Below are 26,124 nucleotides of genomic sequence, written 5' to 3' on the forward strand. Positions count from 1 at the left end.
CCAAGAGACCCGAGCCTTGTTGCCCGCCCAAATGCACTGCAGCACTGATGCCCGGAGGTCCCGAAAATACTTCTGGGGTACCTTTATAGGTACATTCAAAAACACGTACAAACATTTGGGAAGAATAGTCATTTTAACCTCCGAGACCCTACCGTACAGGTTAAGCGGGAGCGAGGTCCAACTCGCCATTGCCCATTTGGCTGAGTCCAGAGCCTCTGCATAGTTCCTAGCATATACCACCCTTTCTTCCCTCGCCACCGTAACCCCCAAATATCAAGTGTTGTGCAGATCCCCTGTTATCCCCAGTAATCTCGAAAGTGGGACACCCCCTCTCCCCCCCGTCAACGGGAAAATTACTGACTTACTGGTATTTATGTGCAGCCCCGAGAGTTCACCGAAGCGCCGTAGATCCGACATAATATATATTATGTCAAGATTAACTTCAGGATGGCGGATGAACAGGACCATATCGTCTGTGTATAACGATATAATCACCTTATGGGTATGCAGCTGAACTCCGCGTTGCAAATGAAACTCCCAAGCCCACTCCGCCCATGGCTCTATCGCCAGTGCGAAGAGCAAAGGGGATAGCGGGCAGTCCTGACGTGTTCCTCGCTCAAGCGGTAGTACCCTGGAGTTCCGCCCATTCGCTCTCACCCTGGCTACCGGTCAGTATATAGAAGGGACACAAGGGATATAAAGAACCTGCCCAGACCCATCCATTGTAAAACGGTAAATAGAAACGGCCATTCAACAGAATCAAATGCCTTGGCATCATCCAACAGAACCGCCACCACCGGGTCCTCTGCCGGCAGCGCCGACATTAGGCCAAACATTCTCTGCAACCCAAAAGAGGTCGACCGACCTGGGATAAATCCCGCCTGGTCCGCCCTCACCAAAGTAGGCATCAGTGGCGCTAACCGTTTCGCTATAACTTTCGCCAAGATCTTATTATCCAGATTGATAAGCGAAATTGGGCGGTATGAGGAGCAGTCCCCTTCTGGCTTCCCGGGCTTTAAAAGTACGAACACTACGGCTTCCCTAAGTGCGTCAGGTAAGCGCCCCATGGATATTGCCTCCTGGTACATCAACAAGCGTGGAGCCAGCCTCTCTGCATAGCACTTATAAAACTCGGCTGTGAAGCCGTCAGGACCTGGAGATTTCCCGCCTGGTAAAGATTTAATAACGTCCGCCACTTCCTACAGCGTCACAGGCCTATTCAGCCCCTCCCTCTGCTCCTCTGTATATCAATATAACCCCACCTCATCGAGGAACGCCTCTAACTCTGCTCGCGTCGCCGTTAATTGTGATGAGTACAAGTGGCCATAGAACTCTTCAAATTCATGGGTAATGCCCTAATCGTCATAATGATCAACACCGTTCCCATCCGTAATCATTATCACCCTACTATCCCGCCCGCTCAGTCTAGTTAACTTAGCAAGAGACCGACCCGGGGCTTGACCCTCACCATATTTCCGAGGAGCTACTTTATCCCACATATATTTAATCTCCCTCTGCGCTAGTGTCTGATACTCCTGTAGTTTCCGTTTGATGGCACCCTGCTGAGCCCGATCCGGAACGGGAGCCTCCTCTTGTAGCACCCATAATTCCTCCTCTGTATCAGCCAGATCTTTCCGCAGCTTTTTCAGGATTCCCACCTCCTTAGCTATACATTCACCCCTAATCACACACTTAAATCCCCCCCACAGGACACCAGCAAATGACACCGACCCATCATTGACCTCAAAGTATGCATCTATGGCCTTCGACAGTTCTTCCTTAAAGAGCTTATCCGTAAGCGCTTCACTTTTAAACCTCCAAGGAGGCCTCACCTCATCCCGACCCTCCAAACGGATTGACAACAAAACTGGAGCATGGTCTGATAAAGTGTGGGCCAAAATACCCACCCCAGCGGATCGACCCATAATTGCCCGTGATACAAGGAAATAATCTAGTTGAGCCGCAGAGCCATGCGGCGCCGAGTAATGCGTGAATTTTCTCACTCCAGGGTGTCTCACCCTCCAGATGTCCTCAATATCCCACACTGGGCACATACCCCGTAGTTTCGTGGAGGTCTTATTACTCGAGCGCACTGCGCTCCCCACCCTATCCAGGGATGCATCCAATACAGCATTAAAGTCCCCAGCCCAGATAATTTCTCCCTCAGGAAGTGCCCCCAGTTGCCGCTCCATCCACTCCAGAGGTTCTGTGGCATCCGGGTTAGGACCATAATAACAAATCATTGTATATAACATCCCCTGGATAACTTCCTGTACTATCAAAGCCCTGCCCTCTGGATCTTTCACTGCCCTGACCAACCGGAACCCCACCGACTTTTGCACCAGGATACCTACACCTCTGGAATAGGAGGAGTAAGAAGAAAAATATCTATGCACCCCCAGTGTTTCCCAAATTTAGATTCTGCTTCCGGTGTCAAATGAGTCTCCTGAAGGAAGGCCACCCCAATTCTATGACGTTCCAAATATTGCAAAACCTTCCGACATTTGGGCAAATTGTAAGACCCCCGACATTCCAGGTCATAAAATGTACTGTCGCCATCTGCAGATGACGACCCACACCCTTCCCCTGCTCTGACAAACCCCACTGCTCCCCAGGCTCTCAAAGCGCCCCATTGGTCCTCCGTGTCCCCCCTCCCGCCACCCCATTCTACCGACAACCCCCAACTCGTCAGTGGTCGCTCCCACCCCCCAGCACACCCACCCGCCCTCCCCAACGAAAACTCTACCCCCCCACCCTCGCTGGAACCCCCAACTCTCCAACTCCCCAGCTTCCACCCACTCATACATAAACAGCTTGCGCTCAGGGGGCAACTACGAGCCCAACCTCCCCACGCACCACCACAGGATAGATGTCTCTGCTCTTGACACTAAGTTAAACTGCTGAAAGCGGCAGCAACATCATCAAGTTTTCCCATGCCCAAGGATGTCAGGCTTCCCCCCTCCGCGACCCATGAGACTTGGGCAGCATGTCAAGAAATGAGGAGGCCTCTTCCGGAGTGCCCTTTGGAAAGACTCTCCCATTAGGGTCTCTCACAAAGAGTGAAGAATAGAAAACCCGGTGACTGGAATATGGAGCTCCTTACACAAGTTGATTTGCATTCACAGGAAGGGTGCACACCTTGGGAATAACAAAAATTGTTAACGCTCTTGGCACCAAGAAAGTGAAATATAGCCCAAAAGGCTTTCTCCGCCCCACATTCTTATTTCAAAGGTTCTGCCTACTGAACCCCTGCAGCCTGGATATTAAAACAGTATACCAAAACAGTAAGAATCACAAGTATGGTTTTCGGAAAGGTTCTAGGGACTTTAGCCATTAAACAAAGTGAGCTATTTCAGAATCTGACAAAGGGCCTCTTTACGAGTATGGCAGTGAGTGAAACAACAGAAATGCAGTGGTAACTTTGTTACCACTGCATTACCGCACCACTGTACAACTTTGCTGGTGAGGCAGAGGAAAAACTTCCAGTAAAATGCTGGAGGTAATACTGCCCCAAAACAGCCAATTACCACTGGTTTTATCCCTTATTCTAGAATAATCGCTGGATCCCAGTCCAAAAGTTCAGGCCCTGTTCTATAAAGCAAGGTTTTCAAGGTAAAACAAAGCCACTCACAGCCCCCTCCATCGTCCTGGTGGGATCTAGTCCTCTTAGACTCTGGACATAGTTCAATGTCTGTCTTGGCTGCGCCACCTTGTGGGATGTCTGATAAATCTGGGAAATGTGTCCCTACGACCCAGAGAGGAGCCATACCCTTTGAGGCTGCGAAGGTGAGCCCGCTAAGTAAGAACCTCTGTAGGGGTCTGGGCAAGTGGGACCTCACTGGGAGTGACTCCTTTCTCAGGAACAAGGACTCCCATTCCGACAAGGAATACCTAGTCCAACGTGCATTATCTGCATATATGACAACTGGAAAGACTGTCGTTGGCTCTGTGTTGAAACCACCAAACAGTGACATTTCTTGTATCTGTTTGCCTTCAGGTAATGCTGTAGATCATTTGAGCACCAAAGTCAAAGAAGGACACCCCCCTTTTGTTTGGAGGACTTGTGAATAAAAAAAGAGGAACTTTGAATCAGAGAGAGACTCCTACCAAGGTAGGAGAACAACTATGCATCGGCGAGCTTTTGCAGAATCGACATCGTGCAGGGGCAGGACAACGCAGGGCCTTGGAGCCTATGGCAGCAAGGCGGGCAGCGAAGTGCTAACTAACAGCTGAGGGTTGGCGTTCTATCTGATCCGGAAGCAGAGGTCAGAGGATTTGCAGAGACAGAAAGACAGTCTTCCCATCTGGGGGTGCGACCACAACAAAACTGTGGTGGGCCCGGCAGGCCTGTAACTGACGCTGAGACCAGACCGCCTAAGGGAGTCCAGGTCCTCACATGTCGGACCATAGCTACCGAGCCAAGTAGCAACAGGGAGAGGCGACAGAGTTACAGGAGTATGAGAAACTGAACTAAGACATTGAGTGAAGGCTACAAAAGCAGACAGGATTATGGGAGTCTGAGAAACCCAATGGAGAATATACCATTAGAAGGTATGAACATTGTGTGTAACAGCTGGAAAAGCTATCAAGGTTAAAGGAGCCTGAGGTCCCAAGTGTGCAAATACCCTATGAGAGGGGGATTGAAAGACATATGAACAGTCTGAAGAATGACTGAGAAGGCTCTCAGGGTTACGGGAGCCTGAGAAACCTTTGTGTGCAAATACCCCAATGAAAAGAGGGATTGACAATGATATGAACACTTTAAATCAGAGCTACGAAAGCCACAAAAGTTATTTTGAACTTTGTCGAACCAGGGTGGACAGCTACCCTATGTAAAAGGACTTGGGTGAAAGAAAAGTAATCTGTCGGAGGATTATAACACTTTGGGGAGTCTCAACACCTCGAAGGTGGACCAGACAGACGTTTTTGGAAAGGAATAGAAATGTTCACACCAAGAGACTATTTTCTTTGTTATAAAGGGGAGAGTGAAACCCACAACTAAATACGACTGGGAAGGATATCCTAGTGTGTTACAAGAACTTTGAAGAACATTCTTGTTGAAAAATCCATAAAATTCCAGTGTTGGACCAGGCAGCAATCCCCAAAATCCACCCCACCACCCCCCGCCCCCACCGACCCTCCCAGCCACAGAGGCTGTGTCCTGCTCTCTGTTCTTTTGTTAGGTTTCTCTAAAGTGGTGGGGCCAGGTAGCTGTTTAGGATTCAGATGAAGGACTTTTATTTTTGAACTTTAACATACGCCCATAGCTTTTGTTTTGTTAGATAGGGAACTGGGGAACTTCCCTCATAGAAATAGGGCAAGTTAGGCGTCTTGACTCTTTGATTTCGAATAAAACCCTTGAATATGTCACTAACACGTCCGACTCCTCCTAGTCCACCGCAGATGGTAGATGACCTCTGGTAGTTGTGAGGGGTTTGAGTGCGTAATGCCCCATTCTGCCTTAGGGGTCTCCTAGGCTTGGCTGTCGCATCTGCAAAAAGTCGCCAAATGAGCAGGTGAGTAGTTCTTCCTCCTATATGGAGATTCTACTTGGCTTTGCTGTCCTTGTCTGGAGCAATTTGGGTGGTCATCCCACACCCTTACCTGGGTTGACCTGGATAGGGTTTTATCACCTCCCCCACATGGTTGGTAGCTTTGGGGTCTTGGGATAGTTGTACAAGATTTGAACTTTATCAAACTCTGAATACATATAGCCATACTTAATACTATGTATTACAGGACACTAGTGCTATTTGAAATGTTGTGATGTGAAATGACAAAAACGTAAGTTTGAAGTCACCACTATGAAGTCATAGCATCAAATGTATTGTTATGTAATTATAGTTGTTGCCACACTCAAGCCATTAGAAATATGATTTAGCACCCGAGATAGATCTTTACATGTATGCAGTAAACTGCTGCCAGTCGAAATGTTTTCATATGAAATATTGTCAATGAAAGAATGGGCACCAAAGGCTTAGCATTACATCTAGTGTTATGGAGCTAAGTAGTTATACTCCAGTCACCAAAAATGTGCTGACTGTGGATAAAAGTGTAGCATTTATATTGAACCAGAACACAATGTTTTCCAATAAGGAGCCATCAGCATTGCGTTTCCCTTGTAAATGTAAAAATGTTATATTTGCTGTTTGCCATTATATAATTGAATGATTACCATCATGTAGCCGGGAGTATAGATGTATCAACACATTTCTATTCCAGTACGCAACATTTGCACTAATGTCTGCTTACAGCCAACCACTTTATTCTTAAGACAAAATGTAATTTGCTTCATCGCCATAACACATAACATGCTGATAATAGAAAAGACAGCACAGGCACCTTTAGAAAGTATTGTATTCACATCTGAAGTATACTACTGCAGTGAGGGCAGGGCTCAAGTCGAGTAAACACGGGGGGTGGAGTCCACCCACTTTTTTCAGAGGGTGGATTCAGTCCTCCCTCCCCCAGCTAAAATGAGAAACATTGACTGTCCTCTTTGAATGTATGCATTAAAGGCGACCACAGGGATCAAACCACAGCCGTCAGGTTTGTAGACTGGACACATCACCACTGCACTATATAACATGATGAAAAATAACAAACAACTAAAGCTAAAATGTCTAATTTCAGTACTACAAGTCCCAGGGAAAACATTTGTATTGGTTCTTGGAGTTTAAAACATGCACATGTTTTAACGTTTTTAAAAACACCATTCGAGAACAAAATCCTATGTGTTTTGTGTGTGTGTGTGTGTGCGTGTGTTGTTTTTTAATGAAAGGCAAATGCCATTCGTCCTGTGCAATTTGAGTGGTTATGCAAAGGCAATTTAATGAAATGTGCATATTTCACCTGGATATGCTAATTTCTGGCGACGTCACATCCCATTGCATTTGTTGATGAGTCCCCCCACTTTAATTTTTAGTACTTGACCCCTGAGGTTATATACACTAGTTGCGGAATACAACAGTACCATCAGTAAATTAAGTTGTACATAAATAATGTCATAATGAGGCACCACAGCGGCCCTTGTAAATAAAGATGCACTCATTTAACGTCAGCACGCCCTCATGGACGCTCGGAACGTCATACAAAAATTGCCATTTTGCGGCAGTTAGCTTTCCTGCAGCACCAAGTTAATGACACCACATGATGTACTTGCAAAGATTGCCGGTAAGCGATACATATAAGAATAGAATGCCTGACACTAACTGGTGCTCTAAAACCTAAAATAATTGCGGACACTATACTTTTTTTGATCCCAAGGAATTCTAGCCAGGGCTGTGATCTACCTGGCGGCAGAAAAGTGTGAGAGCTCCAAAGAATCTCCTCTCTCAAAAAGGGATATATTCTGATTTAAGTGATCACCTCCACCCCAGAGGAACAAGCCATCCCTCTACTATAAAATTGCAGGAAGAACACAGACGAGAGCAGAGTGCTCCTGGTAGGGGAATTGGCGAAGGGGAGCTATGGCCAAATACTGGCAAGCTCTAAAACAGAGCTTCCAAAAGGTTGAGTCGTCTGCCTGAAGTAAAGATGGCAGACACACCTATCATTTTGGAAAGCTTCTGCCCCATAGTCGGTGGGGCAAACAAGATAGAGCATGCTGCATGCAGTCAATCTGGATGCCTCTCACAAAGGCGTCCAACTAAAAACCAATGAGTCTTAAGAATAAAAGGAGAAGGAATAGGCAAGGCCTATAAAAGGCTGAGCCTTGAGCGTGAAGATGGGCGTCAATGCATGAAGGAGAATCTCAGTAGCAGAGGAGGATGCAGCAGCAATAGCCTGTAGGACGTGCTGAGAATGAGAAAGAAACAGATCTTTGAAGATATAAGTCTCCTGGAGAAGCTGGCTTCTGAGCTGTGGTGTAGACCGGGAACAGGTCTCAAGAGCTGGACCTCCTTTGCTTGCGAAGACTGTTGATCCTGTCTACCAATGTGAAGGGTACCATAACATGCAGCATAAAGAGAAAGGAAAGAGAATAATCTTAGTGGAAAATCCACTGCATCTCTTATCTGTGAAGGAAGAGAGACAGTGTAAAGGGCACCATTTGCCTTTGCACATAAAGAAATGGCACTGAGCCTCTTAATGGGAAGGTCACTGTATCCCTTATTGGAGAAAGAAAGTCATATTGGGAAGGGCACTATATTATGAAATTTAAGAAAGATAAAGAGAAAGGGGTGAAGTGCCCCCCAGATCCTTTAACCTAAGTAGGAAAGGCAAGACTATCCTCATATCATGAAAGTCACTGCATTCTGTGATGAATCATCACTGATCCACAGCCTAAAATCTCCTTCCATTTGGCCAGGGGACGCCAGCCGCTGCCTAATCCTGACCCTGGGGGTGGTATTATGAGGGCGGATCGCATGGGAGGAGATGGCTGTCAGGGAGAAGTGGTGACCCCCCCAGAGATGCAGTACGGCCCTCTTCCATGTCAAGAAGATCTTATAATCCCGGATTTCCTGATGGCATATTGCCAGTACACCAATTCTTCTAATAATAAAACTCAAAGTCCCCTTCTTAAAACTCGGAGACCTATTTTTACTAGACACTCTAGGCAGTGGTGTTCACATAACATCTTCTAGGTCTCACCATCTTGACCTGAATGTAAATCCAAAGCATTGTAACTTTATAAAGCCTCAATCTCCAAAGGACTCCAAGTCCCAGAAAACCTACTGTACTGGGACACGCAAGAGGAGAAAGGAATTAATGTAGGGAAAGAAGCACACCAAGCGGAATGTGCAGACTAGTTTTTGGGATACCAGTCAGCTGTGCGAGACATTTAAAAATGGTGTGCTTTTAGAGACAAACTGATTAGAAGATCGGAGATGTAGAGCGGGCACAGCGGGAAGCAGAGCTGGAGACAGACACACTCGCACAGGCTTCGCTGAAGGAGGCAGGTGCCGCCTAACACAGTGGAGAGAGGCCGGGAGAGGCGTAGCAGAAGCGGGATCACGAAGGAGCTGGCAATGAGGAGAAGGCTGGCGAGAGGGCAGTCATGCTGCAAAGCCATCATTCTACCGGCAAGAGGGAGAGAGAAGCTGGCGGAAAGACCAAGAAAATATCTGCAGGGCGGGGAACGCTTCCCCAGTGTTCGAACATTGTGGCATCAGTGCACCAAAGGTCGTGGATGCCAAGAAACACCGGAGAGTCTGCCCTGGATTATTGGTAGGCCCGGGGCGTAGTACTCGCAATTACCAAGGTGTTTTGAATGTCCACCAAGTATCATTGAAAGAAGTGTATGCAAATCTCCACCATATGAGGGATGCCAATATGGGGAAAGTTGGAGTAAACATGAAAAACAAATGAACATTACTAGTGAAGTAATTGAAAGGCAAGGCAAGATTTCTACAACTCTTGGTATATGACAGGTCGATATGGGGAAGATTGGAACAAGCATTGCCACAAGCCAATGAACAGTATTGATGAAGTTGAAGAGCAAAACCTGAACAAAACTCCATTTAAGGGCTGCAATTATGGGGGAAGTCGGAACAAGTAATAACTGAAGTAAGTGCTATATAAAACAATGAAGAAGTAAGAACTCTGTTATACTCGAGAAAGAGAGTATTCAAAGATTGTGCAAAGACCATGTGAAGGTATTGCATCAGGCAGTGAGCTTTTGGGGAAGGGGAGATACCTGGCAGGCGAGTACACAAGGGGTTTATCAAACCCAGAAGGGGACGCATTCTAGGAAGACCTGGTGGAAGTGTTACATCAGGCAGCGAGTCTTTGGGAGAAAGATACCTGGCAGGAGAGTATAGCAAGGATGCTTAAACCCATATAGGGGGAATACCTGGCAGGGGAGTAAAGAACAAAAGACATTGTAAAAAAAAATCCTTGCAGGGGAGTATAACAGGAAATCCTCATCAATCATCAATAAATTGCTGAATGGAAGAGATACTTTTTTCCGTCATCCTTACAAAAATCATAAATTGATTTGAGAAGACACTGACATTTTTGAGAAAGTGTTGCATAAGAGATACATTTCCACTACTCTTGGGAAATCAGTGTTTGGGAAGGACAATGTTTTCATCATCCCTGAGAAAGTGCTAAAACCGTTCTTTCTCAAGTTGCCAAGAGATACTTTACCATACTTGAAACAACATTTGTTTGGAAGAGACATTTTCATCTTAAGGAGGTGTTATATGAAAGAGACATTGCTACCACTCCTAACAAACTGTTGTTTAAACTGAACATTTTATACCTGAAACAATTCAGGGGAAATGAACTATCCCATGGATCCATGGGGGAGGAGGGAGAGAGAACGAGAGAGAACGAGAGAGAACGAGAGAGAACGAGAGAGAACGAGAGAGAGAGAACGAGAGAGAGAGAGAGAGAGAGAGAGAGAGAGAGAGAGAGAGAGAGAGAGAGAGAGATTGGAGTAAGTGTCAGAGTTGCGGTAAGGGTTTGGGTTAGGGCAAGGGCTATGGCTGTCATTTGTTGGCAATCTGGTGATGGCGTTAGGGTTAGGTTCACTGTTCATTTTCCATTGATATTCCGTTGAGTAAGATGCAAATAAAATGCTTTAGCACTCAGAAGAGTTAGTGTTCTGTAAGGGTTCAAGGTAGTAATTAGAATTTGGGTACGCTTTAGGAATGTAGTTAGGGTGATTGTGGACGTTTTAATAAAGGTGTGGGCCATTGTTAGGGTTACAGCCTTATACTTTTGTGCATTTAAAAATAGCTTTAGGTTTATGACTGTGGATGAATTCTGGATCGAAATCTTAAAGGGTGAATAGATTTCATTGATCTTGGCCACAATGAGAGATCTTGATGACATTTTTGGTCAGTTTTAGAATAATGTGTAGCAATGTTGCTGTATTTATGTGCGCTGAAATTATTATGCATTTCTTTGTAATTAATTATTGTGTAAGGTTCTGTCCGAAACCAAGTACTTAAATAAAAAAATAAAATAAATTGCATTTTTTGGCGGCCTTATTACGGGCAGCTTTTCACACTTTGCATTGATTTTATTGAATGACCAAATTTTTTAAAACAACTGTTTTCTGGTTCCTTTTTCACATGACTACATTTTCGTGGGGACGTTTTTTTCGGATTGAACCAGATACAACAGTCCCAAGGAGGAAGTCTTTATTATGCTATAGGTAAATCCAGAGAATCTATAGGCGTTCATCCCAACCGCCTGTTTCTAAATAAATGAAGCTTACGTTTAAGTTTCTTGAGTTATGCAGTTTGCCGATCCGCCACACATAGCAACAATTGCTAACATTGCTATGCTGCTGCTTCAGCAGTGTCTGAGGTAAGGGCCTGCTGTCATGGAGATTTATCATTGTTATGCTTCATCCCCTCTCCTAGTGAGACCCCCAGCACTTTTTGCTGGACTTCTGGACCTTTTTCTTTCAATCCTGAATGAGTGGAGCCTTTTTCCTCTCATTCTTTCTTGTGGGCTCTGTCATTTGGAACTCTGTTCATTGTATCCTACCTGTATTATGGAGTCTGTCAGCTCCATAGCTCTTAAAGTCATCTGTGTTTTACTACTGCAGCACACAGCTCCTTATGGGCAGTGTTGCTGGGGACCCTTAGGGTCCTCCTTTAAGATTATTTTCTGTATCCTCAAGTAACTACATACTTTGGTATGTCTCCCAAAACTCTATAGTCTGAGAGATTGGCACACACCACCTTCAGTGGAGTGCCACAGAGATACCTAGTATCCCTCTTCTCTCTGCTCCTGTGACTTTTTAGTCACAAAGACGATCACCTAGTTATGGCTGGAGGCAGTGGACATGTTCTACCAACGATTGTGTATTTATTGTACCGCAGGCTATGTCCATAACCTGGGTAGTGCACAATAGGGGCTCCCAATTGCCAACTTGGAGCCTCCTTTCTTTTTTGCCATTACCAGCATGGTTTTTCTTAGCTCTTCTTCTACCATTCTGGGAGGGGTATGTCTGTGTGTGTGATTTTCCTTTGGCGGGAACTAGTAGGTATCCCAGCCTAGGCTCCAGAGTGCCTGGGCAGGCGGGAAGTCGAGGAGGAGTTTTCCACCCCCCTGTCCTTTGTCTGCCAGAGTGCCTGAATAGGTTCAGCTTGCACAGGGAGTCTGGTTGTCCTGATTGGACAGCCAAACACCCCTTTCTGTAAAATGCTGAGAGAGATTGCAGAGGAGTGTGTGCTGGAACTGTTTAAAAGGTGAGGTTTCCGGAGTGAGAAGTTGACCACTGGAAACAGATGTGACTGAAGAAGACAAACGAGATGCTGGCAGACCCTTTGCAACACCGCCAAGCGACCACTGCTGTCCTGACCCCGTTTTCTGTCTGACCAAGGAGCTCCGACAAGGATGACTCCTTCCTTTAGGCTGGTGGGAACAACCAGTCCCAAGGTGAACTTTGAAACGAGCCATCTGCCGAGGTCCTAGGAACTTCCAGAAAGGCTAAATCCATCCAAATCTTTGCTGAACCTGTAAGGACTCTCCAGAGATCTGATCCAACTCGCCCAGAGCCCCTCCCCAGAGTGTGGGACTGCAGGAAGTGAAGAAGAATGGCCGGCCGATCTGTGTCCTTTGTTGATGCTACAGAAAAGGTGCCAGAACCACAGACTGAACCCAGAAGTTTCTGAAAGTTGTGCCACTGGTCCCCCCTTGAGACTGCTGCTGAGTGATCCCGTCCATTGTGCTGCCTTCAGTCACCAGACCAAGGAATCCAGAAGTCGGGTCCACAGCTGCAACATCGCAGAGAATACAGCACAAACATTTTCTTCTAACCTAAGGTACTGTGGGGGAAAAAGGTATTGCTTACCTGATTCCAAGAAGTCTCTCCAGAGTTTTGCAGTGCACATAGAGGAGTCAAGGGCAACCCCCTCTTACCTCTCACCCAAACCGCTGCTTGCATCCCCTTTTTGAGTCCGTTTTAAGGTCTCCTTTATTAGCTGTTAACTTGCTGCTTCAGTAGCTCTAGACATTGGAAAAAATCCACAGGAACTCTTCATTATTCACTGATTGTCAAGAATTCAAGCCCTCTCTGAAATGCCTTTAGCTAGGGTTGCGGTTTTGGACATAAGACTTACTAGACAAAGGCACCATCTCTAGAACCTTGAATTAAGCTCATGCTACTCTAACTTACCATTTTCCTCCCTTTAATTGACTTTACTATATGTGTTTGCAGAGTAAATGTATTACCGTATAAACCACTGAAAACCGCATGAGTGCGCAATAACTGATAATGCAATAACTTTGTCTTTTCCTTTTCTAACGTTGCTACCAATGTAAACGCAAAAAAACACAGAAGTGTAAGCGCCCTTTGAAGTGTATTATCAAGTATTCCTAAGTGTTCTAACGTAATCGTCTGAAGTATTTAAAGTGATTCTGATGTAAATATAATAAATATATACTTTTTATATAACTATATGTGTAAGTGCTTCTTTGTTGTGCCTGTCTAGCTAAGATTCAGTGTACTTACCTACAGCTCACATCGTCCTGATCTAGTACAAACTGATACTAAGAGTTGGGTATCTACAAACCACTGGGATAGCACACTAAAGTATTACTACCAGTAGGACTTTAGAAAAACTCCCCTAACACCTGCTTCCCAGATGTGAGGCAGTTTATTTTTCATTTTGGAGTCCACAGAAGGTTCTTGGACTCTTTTTTTTTTTTTTCTTTCTTTCGTGCACCATATCATTTCAGGAATGCTTTCATTTCAAGAAGCTTTATTACTGCAAGCAGCTTATCTGGCATTCTTAAAGGCTCCCTTCACCAGCGTCAGCTGGTGCAGGGCATGGCAGTCAGCATTAGTTTGAGATTAAGCAATAGAGAGCGTATAGTGACCGAACTTCATCGCTTCGATCCGTATGTTGGTTTCCAGTGACTGAACTTCTTTACTTCGATCCATATGTTGGTTGCCAGTCACTGAAATTCATCGCTCAATCCACATGTTGGTTGGCACTGACATTACTGATCCAATTTAAGCCTCTCTTGTGTAGTGCACAGGACCGTCCATCACTCTAGTCCGACCTTCTTAATGAGTAGGCATCCTACCTATTAACCTGATAGACATCTCAAATCATCATCATCCTAGCTTTTGATGAATGGTCCCCAATTTAGATGTGAGCGATTAGTAGAGGGGCGTGACTTTTCGATTAAAGCTGCCATTCAGAGCAACCCTTTGCCTCTTTGAGCATAATTTTGCTTTTATCTTGACCATAGTTTCGTTTTTTCCCAGAAATATGAGGATCCCACCCCCCAGATGCCTCTTTGTCCCCACACATTCCCTTGCTTTCCCTGTTTTTTATCTCATTACTTGCCTTTCTATACTAACCATATATATGTATGTATGGGAATTCTCACTTGTTTTTCGTTTTCTTGATAGCAAACCCCTACAACACAATTTGACAAAATTTTCCAGGCTATAACAAAGTAGATTTTATGGTCTTCTGAAAATCTTTGCGTGTGCATCTGGAAAGGCTATAATCGATGACCTTTTCCACAGGGGTGCTTTTTTGACAGGGTATGTGGCATCAGCAGCAAGGATTGGTGAGGGTCTATGTGATATGAGATCCCGAATCCAACCACACACTCAGCAGATGCACTATTCTCTCAAGCTGAAAGCGTAATTGAGATGATTTTCTTTTCATTTCATATGGAAACCATCAAACCCCAAACAGTATGTACGTCATAAAAAAAATGTGTCGAAGGTACAACCAACCGGTCTTATCTTTAATGGACATGGTAGGAAGAAAGCAACATTATTTACAGGAGTTGCATTTTTTTAGGATCTTACTGTGCTCTCCAAAAATGAGGAACATTTAAAAAAATCTTTTATATGAACGGACATATTTTGCTGAAATGCTTTTTATATTCTTGTGATACGCTTCATCAGGAAAAAAGCAGGACAATGAGTGATGGGCAAAGGAGTTGCCCCTCGATAAAATGGCATTGTCATGTTTGTGCAGATTTTAAGAGTGTTGGACTTTTTGTACGTAGTAGTGTTTATAAGAACCAAGAAAGTACATCTTTATTGCCACTCTTGGGAGAATGCAAGCAATGAGAAATTCTGATAAATCTTAGAAAGAAGTATTCAAATTCTGATCCCAAGGCAACCTGCTCTTTGAGCAAAAAATTAAATCATGTGTGTTTCTTAATTGCGCGACTGTCTTCCCTTGATTTCCCTTGCTTCCTTTAGTCTCTGGATGTCTGATGAGCTTATATATTTCTAATGGCTGTATTCAGATAGTCGTCATTGACATTATGCATCTGTTGAAATTCCACTGTGTTTGCATGGCATGCGGCTTGTTTCTAGCAGTCCTGGGAATGTGGACTATACAATACATTTGCCTTACAATAAAAGGAGGAAACCTGGCAGTGCGCCATTACTGCACTCTGGTTATTGAGCGAAGGGGCCTATCTGTTCAATATATTGCTGTAATTATGTGTGTTGCAACTTTGGAATGGGAAGCATTGAGTGGCCTTTGTTTAGTTAATAAGAAGGGAACAATAATTACCACTGTGTTCACCGTTTACAAAAATTGAAGCATTGCAGAGCATGTCGCATGAAAATCTGAGCCCAAGTTTAGTTATTTTAATGAAGAGCAGTGCTGTACAGTAGGACTGAGTAGACATGAATTTCATTTTTATGTTGAAGAAGGAACCATTGCACATGTTTATATAAAATTAAAATGTTATGTTTTTGTAGATTAACTCGATTCTGTTGATTTGTAATACACTTCATTAGGTGTATCAGTGCTTAATGACTGTATGCTGTTCATTCTTTAGGTTGATGGAATAAACCTGCAAGGCTTTACCAACCAGCAAGCTGTTGAGGTTTTGCGGCACACAGGGCAGGTTGTTCAACTCACACTGGTTCGAAGAGGCCCCAAACAGGACACTGTGGTTCAGCCAATCGAGGAACCCGGAGGTGTGACAACTGAAAAATACCAAACCACACTCAGCGGCGACTATGCAGTGTCCACAGGTATCTCCGACTCTGTCCTACTCACTAGCCCATGTCCATGAAAATTTCAATTCAATCGTTGAAAATGGAGTGTGTTCTTCTTAAACCTGGGCTAAGAGAAAGGGTCCCTTTTGTCTGTAGTACTAATAATACATATGATTACCCCCCTGAGCCAGTCACTTGTAGTGGAGAATAATTTAAAACATCGTAGTTTTCTGTAGCGCGCCGCTTCCTACTCCTTCTAAGCATTTTATTATCCTGATTAATGATCATTTATCAATCTCGAAAGGATGAAGGTCTGTGTCAGCCCTGTCGAGATTCGAAACTGTGAGTGCAGGTTGCCCACAGATGTGTGAGGTGAATGCTGAACTCCTTGAGCTTTTTGATCTGCTAGCTTATTAGAAACATTTTCTATATATTTCGGGGCTGTGAAGCACCATATACAAGTGTGATGTTACGATTGTTAATTTACAGACGTCTCATTGTACAGGCAATATTTTTTCCTTGTCATGTCGGTGATCCTGGTACTTTGGCTCAGACAAGGTCCTTCAGTGTTGGGTGTGCAGGTGCATGTACTGGTGTGATTCTTGAAGGAATAAGACACCATACATCCCCACTTCTGTCTGGGAATATTGGGATGATTTTCTAAACTTGTTCTGCTGTGGGCTTAGAAAGACCAACCCCTTTAATGGTATGCTGAGTTTCACTTAAGTATAAAAACATAAATCATGTGTCAAGTGGTTGATAGGGAATGACTGTGTTCTTAATTCTAATGATGACAATTCCAATTCTAGTACAAAGGTGCTATTATTGAATGCAATACATTATAAAACAATTGGGTTTCCTCAATTAGTTTCCCACATGAGGCAGTAAGTCTATTTAGTATAGCAGTACGAATCATGCAATGCTTAGTGCACTCATAAATAAAGAAATAATAAATTGTTGGGGTTTAGAAAGTAACCTTTATTATGTACATTCATGCATTGCAACATAAGTCATAAACAACTAAAAATAAGTTTGCCTCCTTGCCTCTGTAATGTACAAAAGTACATCACTTTATCATGATTTTAAAGGAACAGATCGATACACAGATGGGGGCATTAATAAGTAATTTATTGACAATCTTGGTAGAAAAATGAACTTTCTGCCATTTGGTAGCCTAACTTCAAAGACAAAAAAAATTGACAACATGTGTTTCACACTAAATGAGGCTTCTAACATATAGCTTTTAGCGTGCGCTTCTTTTGGCCCTGATGATTCCAGTAATAGTGTTTGAATTAAATAACTGTTTTATAAATGCAAGTATAGTTACAGTACATATAGTCATGTAATGGACAAAATAAGTTAATCAAAAAAGAAAAGGGATAAGAAAAAATAAAAAAAAGATAGTTACAATTTCATAAACAGAACCTAAGGTACATTATTTTATTTTCAGTGAACATCATCTTGCAGTCGTTACACACAATTTGTTTATTAGTGACGTCCAGAACAACTTTGTACATCAAAAGTGTAAATATTCCTGTGAAGGAAACATCTGTACTTGTGCACAATTTACTTTTTACTATTTCAAATTGCTAGTTTTCACTACTGGAACTGGTACTAAGAATGGTACCCAAATGTGGATTAGAAAGAAGATCTGTGAATTGTGTGTGCCAAAGTCGGATCTGTTAGAATTCATGGTATAAGAAGGTTTACTAGTTTAAGATTCAAATTCAAAACAGTGTTTGTTAGAATTGAAATATTTATGCAAAGGAATATTGTTCCCAGTTCCCCTATGAGTAATTGGGAAAGAACAAGACAAAATAGTACCAATAGTTGCTAGACTTGGGTTACAATGGGCAGGGGGGGCTACTATGCTTGACAGCAGGTTGCTTAGACTGCAGCTTTAGCTTCTACAGGCTTTCAATAGTTTTTGGTTTGAATTTGGTTGTTAATAATGGTTTTTCTAAAACCAAGGAAAGATATTTCTGTTTTGTGATAGGTTATTGTATGTGTTATGCCAGAATCGCTGTTATTCGGTATTGTGACAAATCACTAGATATCGTCACTTCTCCCCGAGGAGCCAGGCTACATCTCTTATCAGAACATCACACCACCACATAATCTACCCTCTCCCTCTGCTAACCTCTTTGTTGACACTAGACCTTTGTAGTGCTATAAGGCAGATAAGGTTCTGGAAAGTACTGAGATGAAGACGAACAGGAACATAAGTCATCTAAGTACTGGGACAAGTTGGCCCCACAGAGCAATGAAGATTAAAAGTGTGAAAGCTGCGAAGGACTTGGGCCCAGACACGCCTGGCCACATTGTATACATGTCGACAATAGACTAAACACTGGGTCTCGGCAGCTGCAGAAGACGGCAGATGTGCTGCACACTGAATGCGGGAGATACAGACCTGTGTCGCTGATCCAGAGGCAGAGGACTCCAAGGGCGCCGGCAGTCTGCGATGATCGGTAGATCTGCAATAGCAGACCAGTGCCCAGCAGCGTCGAGAAGAGGAGGAAGGAAAGCAGATGGCAGCGGGGAACGCTGTTGCATAGCCGAAGGGGAGGCAAGACGCTGGAGAAGCCAAATGGAACGCCCACCATCCCAGGAAGCTCCAGTGACGTGTCAACACCCTCAACAAGGTAAAGGGTGGCACGGGAGACCCGGAGGGGACATGGTTCGGCTTTCCAAGAGGGTATATGCAGTTTTCCCTAGGCCCTTTTGCAACTGTAGCACTTGGGTGTCACGGCAGGGGCAGAAAGCCTACAAACCTACTCATTGCAGTGGAATGGTCAAGGACCCCAAGTACCATAAAGGGAACTTGAGAGGGAGAGTCCCTCAGTAGTGGCAGGGATAAACCCACTGAGCCAAAGAAGGGTAAGGGACCCTAAAAGAGAAACAAGTCATCTTCCTTGTGGCACTACTTGGCAGGGAAGTGACCCAAGTGGGCCAGTTCAAAGAAGAAGAGAAACTGAAAAGAGTGATGCGAGTCCTCGTCCCTGTCGCAGTACTTGGCAGGGAAGTGGGACAGATCAAAGAAGAAGAAAAGCAGGGTTGCGTACCCTCCTAACAATCGGAGTTGGGTGTTGTAGGTGTGAAACCTAATGAAGAGAAGACCAGTTTGTGAGAGACTGTTCTAAAATTACCAGAAGGGAGTCATTCTCCTGGTAACTCAGACTGGAAGTAAGGTCCAATAGGCCAGAGGAATGGTGTCATTTCCGCGTGCTATCTGAGACTGAATCTGAACGCCGGGAGAATGAAGGCATTCTCCTAGCCAACTGAGAAAGTATTGTTTGGAACTTTGTTGCCTGGGGAAGGAAGTCGGTACCCCCGGGTTATCTGAGACTGGACGCCAGGAGAAGGGAGGCATTTTCCTGACCCCCAAGGAAGCATTGTGTGAAAGCTTAACCGTAAACCCAGGAGAAGGGAGTCCCTCTCCTGGGGTCAAAATAGTACTGCTGTATTCTTTACTTTCTAGTGTAAGGGACAGAAGTAAGGTTTTCTTGACACAGAATGGTGGGCACTTTTACATTGAAAGACATCCTGACATTCACCTTAGATCTTTAGTCTAGGCGAGGAAATCCCTCTTAGGCATACGGAAATATAGGTGTTCTCTTTCTTTGTGTAATATAAGTCTTTAGCCCCAAACATGCCACCTTTGTATCAGCCTCCTTCTTCTGCATTCTTAATATGGTGTCAGTGGTGGGATCTGACCCAGTTAATACAAATTGGGAAACTCTAAAATGTTCCAAGGCCAATAACTGAGCCTCAATAACCGAGCCTCCAACCCCTCTGTGGCCACCAGTGAGTCCATAGGGGTTAGTCTTCCAGTAGCCGTGATGTTACAATAGAGCCTGGAGAAAGGCAACTCATACCAACTGACTTAGTCTTGGCGCCCCCCAGGTGTACATACATCTGATTGGTGTCAAAATCAGGTCTTGCTTGGAAACATGGTCTGGATGTAATGGCCAGGGTGGAGGGCCGAGACTACCGGGGTGATGTCAAAGTTCTACTTAAAAAGAACAGTAAATACTCTTACCATGTAAAGACAGGGGAGGAAATCATCCAGGGGATTTTAGAAAATGCCCCATTTCCCAAAACCTATAGAAATCCATGAGCAAGACCTAACGGAAAGAGGAACCAAAGGCTTTGGGGAAGCTGATCAAGATCCGCCTGCTAAAGTAGAAATACCAAAGCCCCACATGGAAGAAAGTGAGCCTGGGATAATTCCCGATATATAGCGTTCACACAAGCAATGACCCTTTTCTGGCCGAAGCTTTCCTCAAAGTAGTTGCCGAGGATGAAGCCAGAAGTAAAGATGGTCCATTCTTCTACATAAAGCAAGGTTTATAACAGTGACATACCACCAATGAGGGGAACCCCTTGAACCTAAATGGAGATCCCGAGAAAGCCATCAACTCGTAGTCTTAGAAATCACACATGCTCACCTAACCTCAGAACATTTGGGGATGGCAAAAACACAGGGACAGGTTGCGAGCAGGTGTTACTGGGGAATTGTGCATGCATACGTTATTTTGTCGCTATATGTTCTCTGTCAAAAGACTGCTCCCCATAAACCTCCTCCAGCTCCTTTGCCCGGATAGGGATGGATATTTTCGGCCCCTTGGAATCATCTAAACCTGGGAATAGATATATTTTATTAATTCTCAACTATGCCACACGTTCCCCCGAGGCCTTCCCGTTAAGGAATATTACATCTCAGCAGAGCTTAAACACTTGGGGCCTCATTACAAGTTTGGAGGTGTTTTGGAGGTAAATCCTCTGAGGTACCACCAAACGGATTTACAGTTTCCCCCACTTGGTCCCGTGGATTTACCACAGAATTGCAAGTGTTGGTAGGTGGTGTAAATCCCCATTTTCTGGTGTCCATAGGACTCCATTGGGGATTTTTGGTGGCGTTACCACTGGTAATTCCGTCGATATTTTGGGGGAAAAGAGGAAGATTCTCCTCCAGCATCATGCTAATTCCCCAAAAACATGTAATGTGGCGGTGCAGGAAAAATGGAGGTAATGGAATTACCTCCACTTATTTCCTGCACTGCCAAACTCGTAATGAGGCCCTTCATTTTCTTTCTATCATGGGTGGGCTTCCCAAAACACATTTTGACATACCAGAGGACCACATTTTTTAGTAAGATCGTGGCAGAAGTAAAACTACAGATTAAAAGCTTAAGAACCTCCGTCTATCACCCTTAGATGTATGGGTTGTTTGAACACTAAAATAAGACCTTGAAAAGCGAAGACATTAGTAGAGGCTGACACCTGTAGTTGACATATGATGGTTCCTTCTGCATTATTCTCCACCAGGAAGGCTCACCAAACTTATCTGGGTTTCTCCCCAGCTCCTCTTTGGACGATATACAAGGGACATCCTAAACATGTTGAGGGAGACCTTGGAAGAACGGGAAGAAGCCATCGTACCTCTGTCTCAATCCACACAGTGTATTAAAGAACATGTGACCATGGTGAGAGATATAGTCCAATCCAAATCAGCAAAATTACAGGAAAATCAAAAAGCCCAATATGATAAGAATACAATAACCCAGTTATTTTCTGTTTCTACCCACTTCAGAACATAAAAGGCTGTCCCAGTGGCATGCCCCAGATGAGATCTTAGAGAGAACTGGCCCCTGTAGTTATCAGTTGCCCAACCCTATAGATGGAATAAGATCCAAATATACCAAGTCAACCTCTTGAAGGAATGGACAAAATGACCCAGTTGAATTTTCCTCTGCGGTAATGGCCAGTTTATTGTTAGAAGAGACAAAGGGAACCAATTTAGTACCCCCTGACCTTCAACCACAACAACAGCAAGACATCCAAGATAATTTAGCCCAGTTCCCGGATGTCTTAGGATAGCTCACCGAAGACTTGAAACACAGCAGAGCAGATCCTTGTAGTATGAGGGACAAAGAAGCTCTGCAAACTTGCAGAAAATGGTCCCATGATGATAACCAGGGTGAAGGAGGTGTCCAGTTAAAGGATCGAATGTAAAAGGATCAACGCAATAGGGCCGAAAACACAAGGATCACATTTTATTTCTTATTATATATATTGTTTTGGTTTTCGTATAGTTAAAAAAAGTGGTTTTTACCACAAAAACATGGGTTTGGGGGTGGGGAGTGCAAAAAAAAGTTTAAAAAAAAAATAAAATTCGATCCTTTTATTTTCGATCCTTTTGAATCGATCCTTTTACCATTCGATCCTTTTTTTTTCAATCCTTTGACCTATTACCGGTGAAGGAAACCTAGGAAGGCCCACTCTAACTAGACAGCCCATTAACAGGACCAGGGAGTGGGGGTGCTGGGGATGGTAAGAGGACAGCCCAAGATGGACGTCTATCAACCTGACACCAAAACTGGAGATGGGTACCAAAACAAGCCTATCAGGTATGGCCATAGTTGGTCTCAGAAATCAGCAGTAGCTTTTTAGCACCCAATTCTTCCCAACTGGTAAGTGAACATGTAGTCTTCTTAGAAATATTCAACAGAACTGAGTGTAGAAACAGGGTTTCCCTTTGAGATTGCAAACACTCAGTGGATGGCATAAGCCATCCTACTACTAAAGGGATTTAAAATAAAGGTTGAGGCGGCCAGTCAATTCGGTTTGCTCCAAGAACTACCGAACACTCGGGACCACTGTTTCAGGAAATGCAATGGCCAGCCCAGGGACAGGGACTGGACTGGACTAAACTAGTTAAAAACACTAAGCAGGGTGAATGGCTGGGCTCATTTTGTCCATGTATTCACAATTACGATTTTAGGCTTGCCTTGTGCTTTCCCCAGACAAAGAGGTAGCCAAAAAACAAATTGGCCAAGAGCAGAATCTTGCAGTAAATAGACTTTTACCTTTGGTGAAGTCAAAACGAAATGATAGCTGCCACCATCCTACTCCCCAAAACCAATGTAGGGTGATAAAACCCTCGTAGTACCAAAATGGGAGGGGCTTAAAAGTACCTGTGGTCCAGAACCCATGTGGGCTACCATGGGACCATTCACTCACAAAGGGTTGAAATGGCAGGAGTACTTCGGTAGAAGTTCCTATGTTCAGAAAAATAGGTCAGAGATCCCAAAATAAAAGTGAAAAAACAAAACATTTATGACATGATAGGTTATTTATAACATACTTAATACCCAGAGATTTCTAAGCGCGGACCCGGGGATCGAACCTGTGTTGCTCTGTGTCGTCTTGCTTCCAATGCGAGCAGGTTGACCCTGAGCTATCCTGCAAAGACATTTAGAGGTCTCTACAAGAAAGCAGAACCCCCGAAAATGTAATTATGTCCTATCAGCATGCAAATTACTTTGTTGCGTCTTTAACCATCATTTCTTTAGTATGCTTGCCATCCTTGATGTTTTCTTAAAGTTGTTGAAGTTGTTTGCAGTCTTTCATTTGGACTAGTATGTTTTACAGTTGGAAAATGGACCAATACTTACCCATATTACAATTTATTTGTCAGAAAATGTGGAAAGACAGCTGGGGTCCCCACTGTTGAGAATCAGCACCACTACATCAGAAATTGCCAAAGAAGACAAACATGTGGTATCAGGTACAATATATACATTTTTCTTTTTGAGTTTTACGTTTAGCAGTCTTTTAATTTTGTTATGTTATGTTAAAGGTTCTTATACTGTGAACTGTTGCCACCTGCAGTGTTTTGTGTAGCTCTGGCGGCTCTGGAAAGCAAGGGTGGGGGGGGCAGGTAGGTTAGCAGGACTGATCGGGAGAAAAGAGCCAGAAGGCTATGATGTGCTGTTGGCAGCTTCAGTTTGGTTGATACCATTCACTAAGCATAGGTGTTTTTCGATTGGTAGCCGCCATCTGGTGTTGGGCAAGACTATGTGTGGTTTGTTAAGTTGTTGTATAGTACGTGCGGTCTGTGGTGTGCTGTAGAGGTATGGTTGTGTTTAGTTCTGAGACGGTGCATGCAGAAGGGTGAATTTTAAGTAGGTTAAGTTAGTGGCAGTTCTCTTTCCTATCCCTGCTGCTCTGACTACCTGTGGCTCCTATCTCTTCCCCTGTTGTACATTCTGGTGTGTAGCAATTACCACCCCCATGGATTCCTCCATGGGTGATGTGTTCCCTGTGCTCGCAGTCCGTCCATGCGATATATTGCTCCCCAACACAGATGGGCCAAAAGCAAGACACAGCCCACCAAAACACAGATTGTATATTTGTATATTTTTTTAATTGTCTTGGGTATTTACATGTCTCTGAGGATGTCATCCTACTGGTGCGTTTCAATGTAGTGCATTTCATATTGTTTATTTTGATTAGACGGACCAGGTACTGTAATAACTCCAGTCTTGTCACCTTGCTTGTGCTCCCCCCCCCCCAACCATCACCATTCCCATATCAACTCCTGCCCCCTCTATCAAAGCACACTTGTGTCCCATGAAAGATTGAAATCACCAATGACACTGAGCTAGCAAGGCTGTTAGGCAAGATTGTATGCAGTAGCCTTTGGGTGCACTACAATAACCTTGACCTTCTGGCAATAAGGACCCAACCTTTGGTATAAGTCTGAACTACACAGGTTGGTAGTGTGGCTGAGCAGCCAGGCTTATCTCAGAGGGGTCAATGTGAGCAGTAATGTTGTGACACAGAGTTTCACAGTAGCAGTTATTCAAATAAACACTTACACTCAAGGTTTCTTGATAAAACAATTATTAATTTGTTTCAGTCAGTTGTATACGCCTTCTTCAGAAGGGAGCAATATATAGATAACACTTATAATACACTTCAAAACACACTCTTTTTCTCTAAATCAGATGATACCCATTGGGGATGGCACACAGACACTTCCTACACCCTCAGGTGACTAAATAGCTAGGACACTGTGGGCATTGATTTATCACTGGTACAGTTAGAGCAACACTGATGTAAAAGATAGAACAATGGTTAAGAAATAATTCTTAAACAGGTAAGTACTTTTAAGAACCTTCCAAGTCGGAGGAAAGAGGAGTCTCTCAGGGTGCCAGGACAGTCAATGTTAATTGCACAATGTCAAGGGGAGCTGAAGATCTTCTTTGCAGGTCGGTAAAAAGTCTTGCACAATGTTTTTAGAAAGGTTTGTATAAAAGTAGAACACTTGAAGGGCCACAAGCTGGGAGGCTTGTGAGAGGCAACGCTTTAGCAACTCTGCGAGGTAACCAAGACAGGTCTCAACTGAGAGCAAGTAAGGCTGCACAACAAGAGGTAAGTTCTCTTAGACTTTACAGTACCTCTGGCTAGAAGAAATGGTTCCAGCTGGCTTCTGTTCCTGTGCAGCTCTGCAGATCCTGTTGGTCCTGAGCCTCAGTCGTGGGGACAAGAGGGAGGACGTCTGGGGATTCCTGCTCTGCAATGGGAAGGTCAGCGGCAGCAGTGGGCAAACTTCGATTCAGTGTTTCAACTCCTCGTGCCTGAGAGCTGTTAGGGAGAATTCTCATGAATGTGCTAATTCCCTTCACCTTAGAGACCCCCAGCAACTTTGCTGGATTTTGAGGACTTGATTTTTTTCCTGGAGAGAATGTGAGCCTTTATTCCCACTCTCTCATGTATTTATATGTATGTTTTACTCTTGTGTTCTTTGATTATGGTGTTTTAAGACAACTCCATAGGCATCATCTTTCCATGTGTGTTACACAGCACCCTCAGTGCAGTGACACAGGGAATCCCTTTTAGGCTGTCCCAAGGTTTAAATACCTTCTCTGAGATAAACTACTGTTTCCCAGAGAATGTAAAGTTAAATTGACTTTACTAGTCTTTTTTAATTCCTAGACCCAGCACACACTATCTTACAATAGAGTGCTGGAGCGGTTACCTAGTACACCCTATGTCTAGAAACTCATGTAGCAGTCACATGCTACCCTTTCCTATCGAAATACCTGGTGGCAGTGATTCTACAACGAACTAGCATGATTTTTCCCGACCGCAAACACCAGTAGCTAAAAATCGCGAAAGCCGTGTTTTTCAAGATGGCGCCTGAGCCCCCTTTGGTTAAACAGGTCCCGGTCTTCTTTTTTTGCCATTTCTTTTTGGAAATGTCCTTCTAGAGTTTCTCTGCGCGCCAAACCAGGTTTGGTTCCTTTATTTTTGTGCCTTTGGTGGGCTTCAGGACTGAAGACCACCTCTGACGCCTGAGTGTCTGGGGTGGGCAGGAGGTGTGGGAGGTGCCCGAAACTCCCTGTGCTTAGTCCCCTGGGAGACCCAAATGCACTCTGGCATGA

The 26,124-nt window shown here is 44.1% G+C and overlaps 1 protein-coding gene across 17 annotated transcripts in view; it reads left to right on the forward strand.

The window, feature by feature from the left end:
• The window catches only part of MPDZ (multiple PDZ domain crumbs cell polarity complex component), a 1,735,289-nt gene that overhangs the window by 560,340 nt on the left and 1,148,825 nt on the right, over window positions 1-26,124 (forward strand). For all 17 annotated transcript variants that reach the window (XM_069626067.1, XM_069626068.1, XM_069626072.1 and 14 more), the window contains exons 11-12: window positions 15,727-15,925; window positions 23,373-23,462. In XM_069626067.1, coding sequence (XP_069482168.1) covers window positions 15,727-15,925; window positions 23,373-23,462 — 289 coding nt within the window. The remainder of the gene's footprint in view (window positions 1-15,726; window positions 15,926-23,372; window positions 23,463-26,124) is intronic.

Source organism: Ambystoma mexicanum, chromosome 6p, assembly GCF_040938575.1.
Source record: "Ambystoma mexicanum isolate Mex_15411 chromosome 6p, UKY_AmexF1_1, whole genome shotgun sequence".
Taxonomy (NCBI): Eukaryota; Metazoa; Chordata; class Amphibia; order Caudata; family Ambystomatidae; genus Ambystoma; species Ambystoma mexicanum.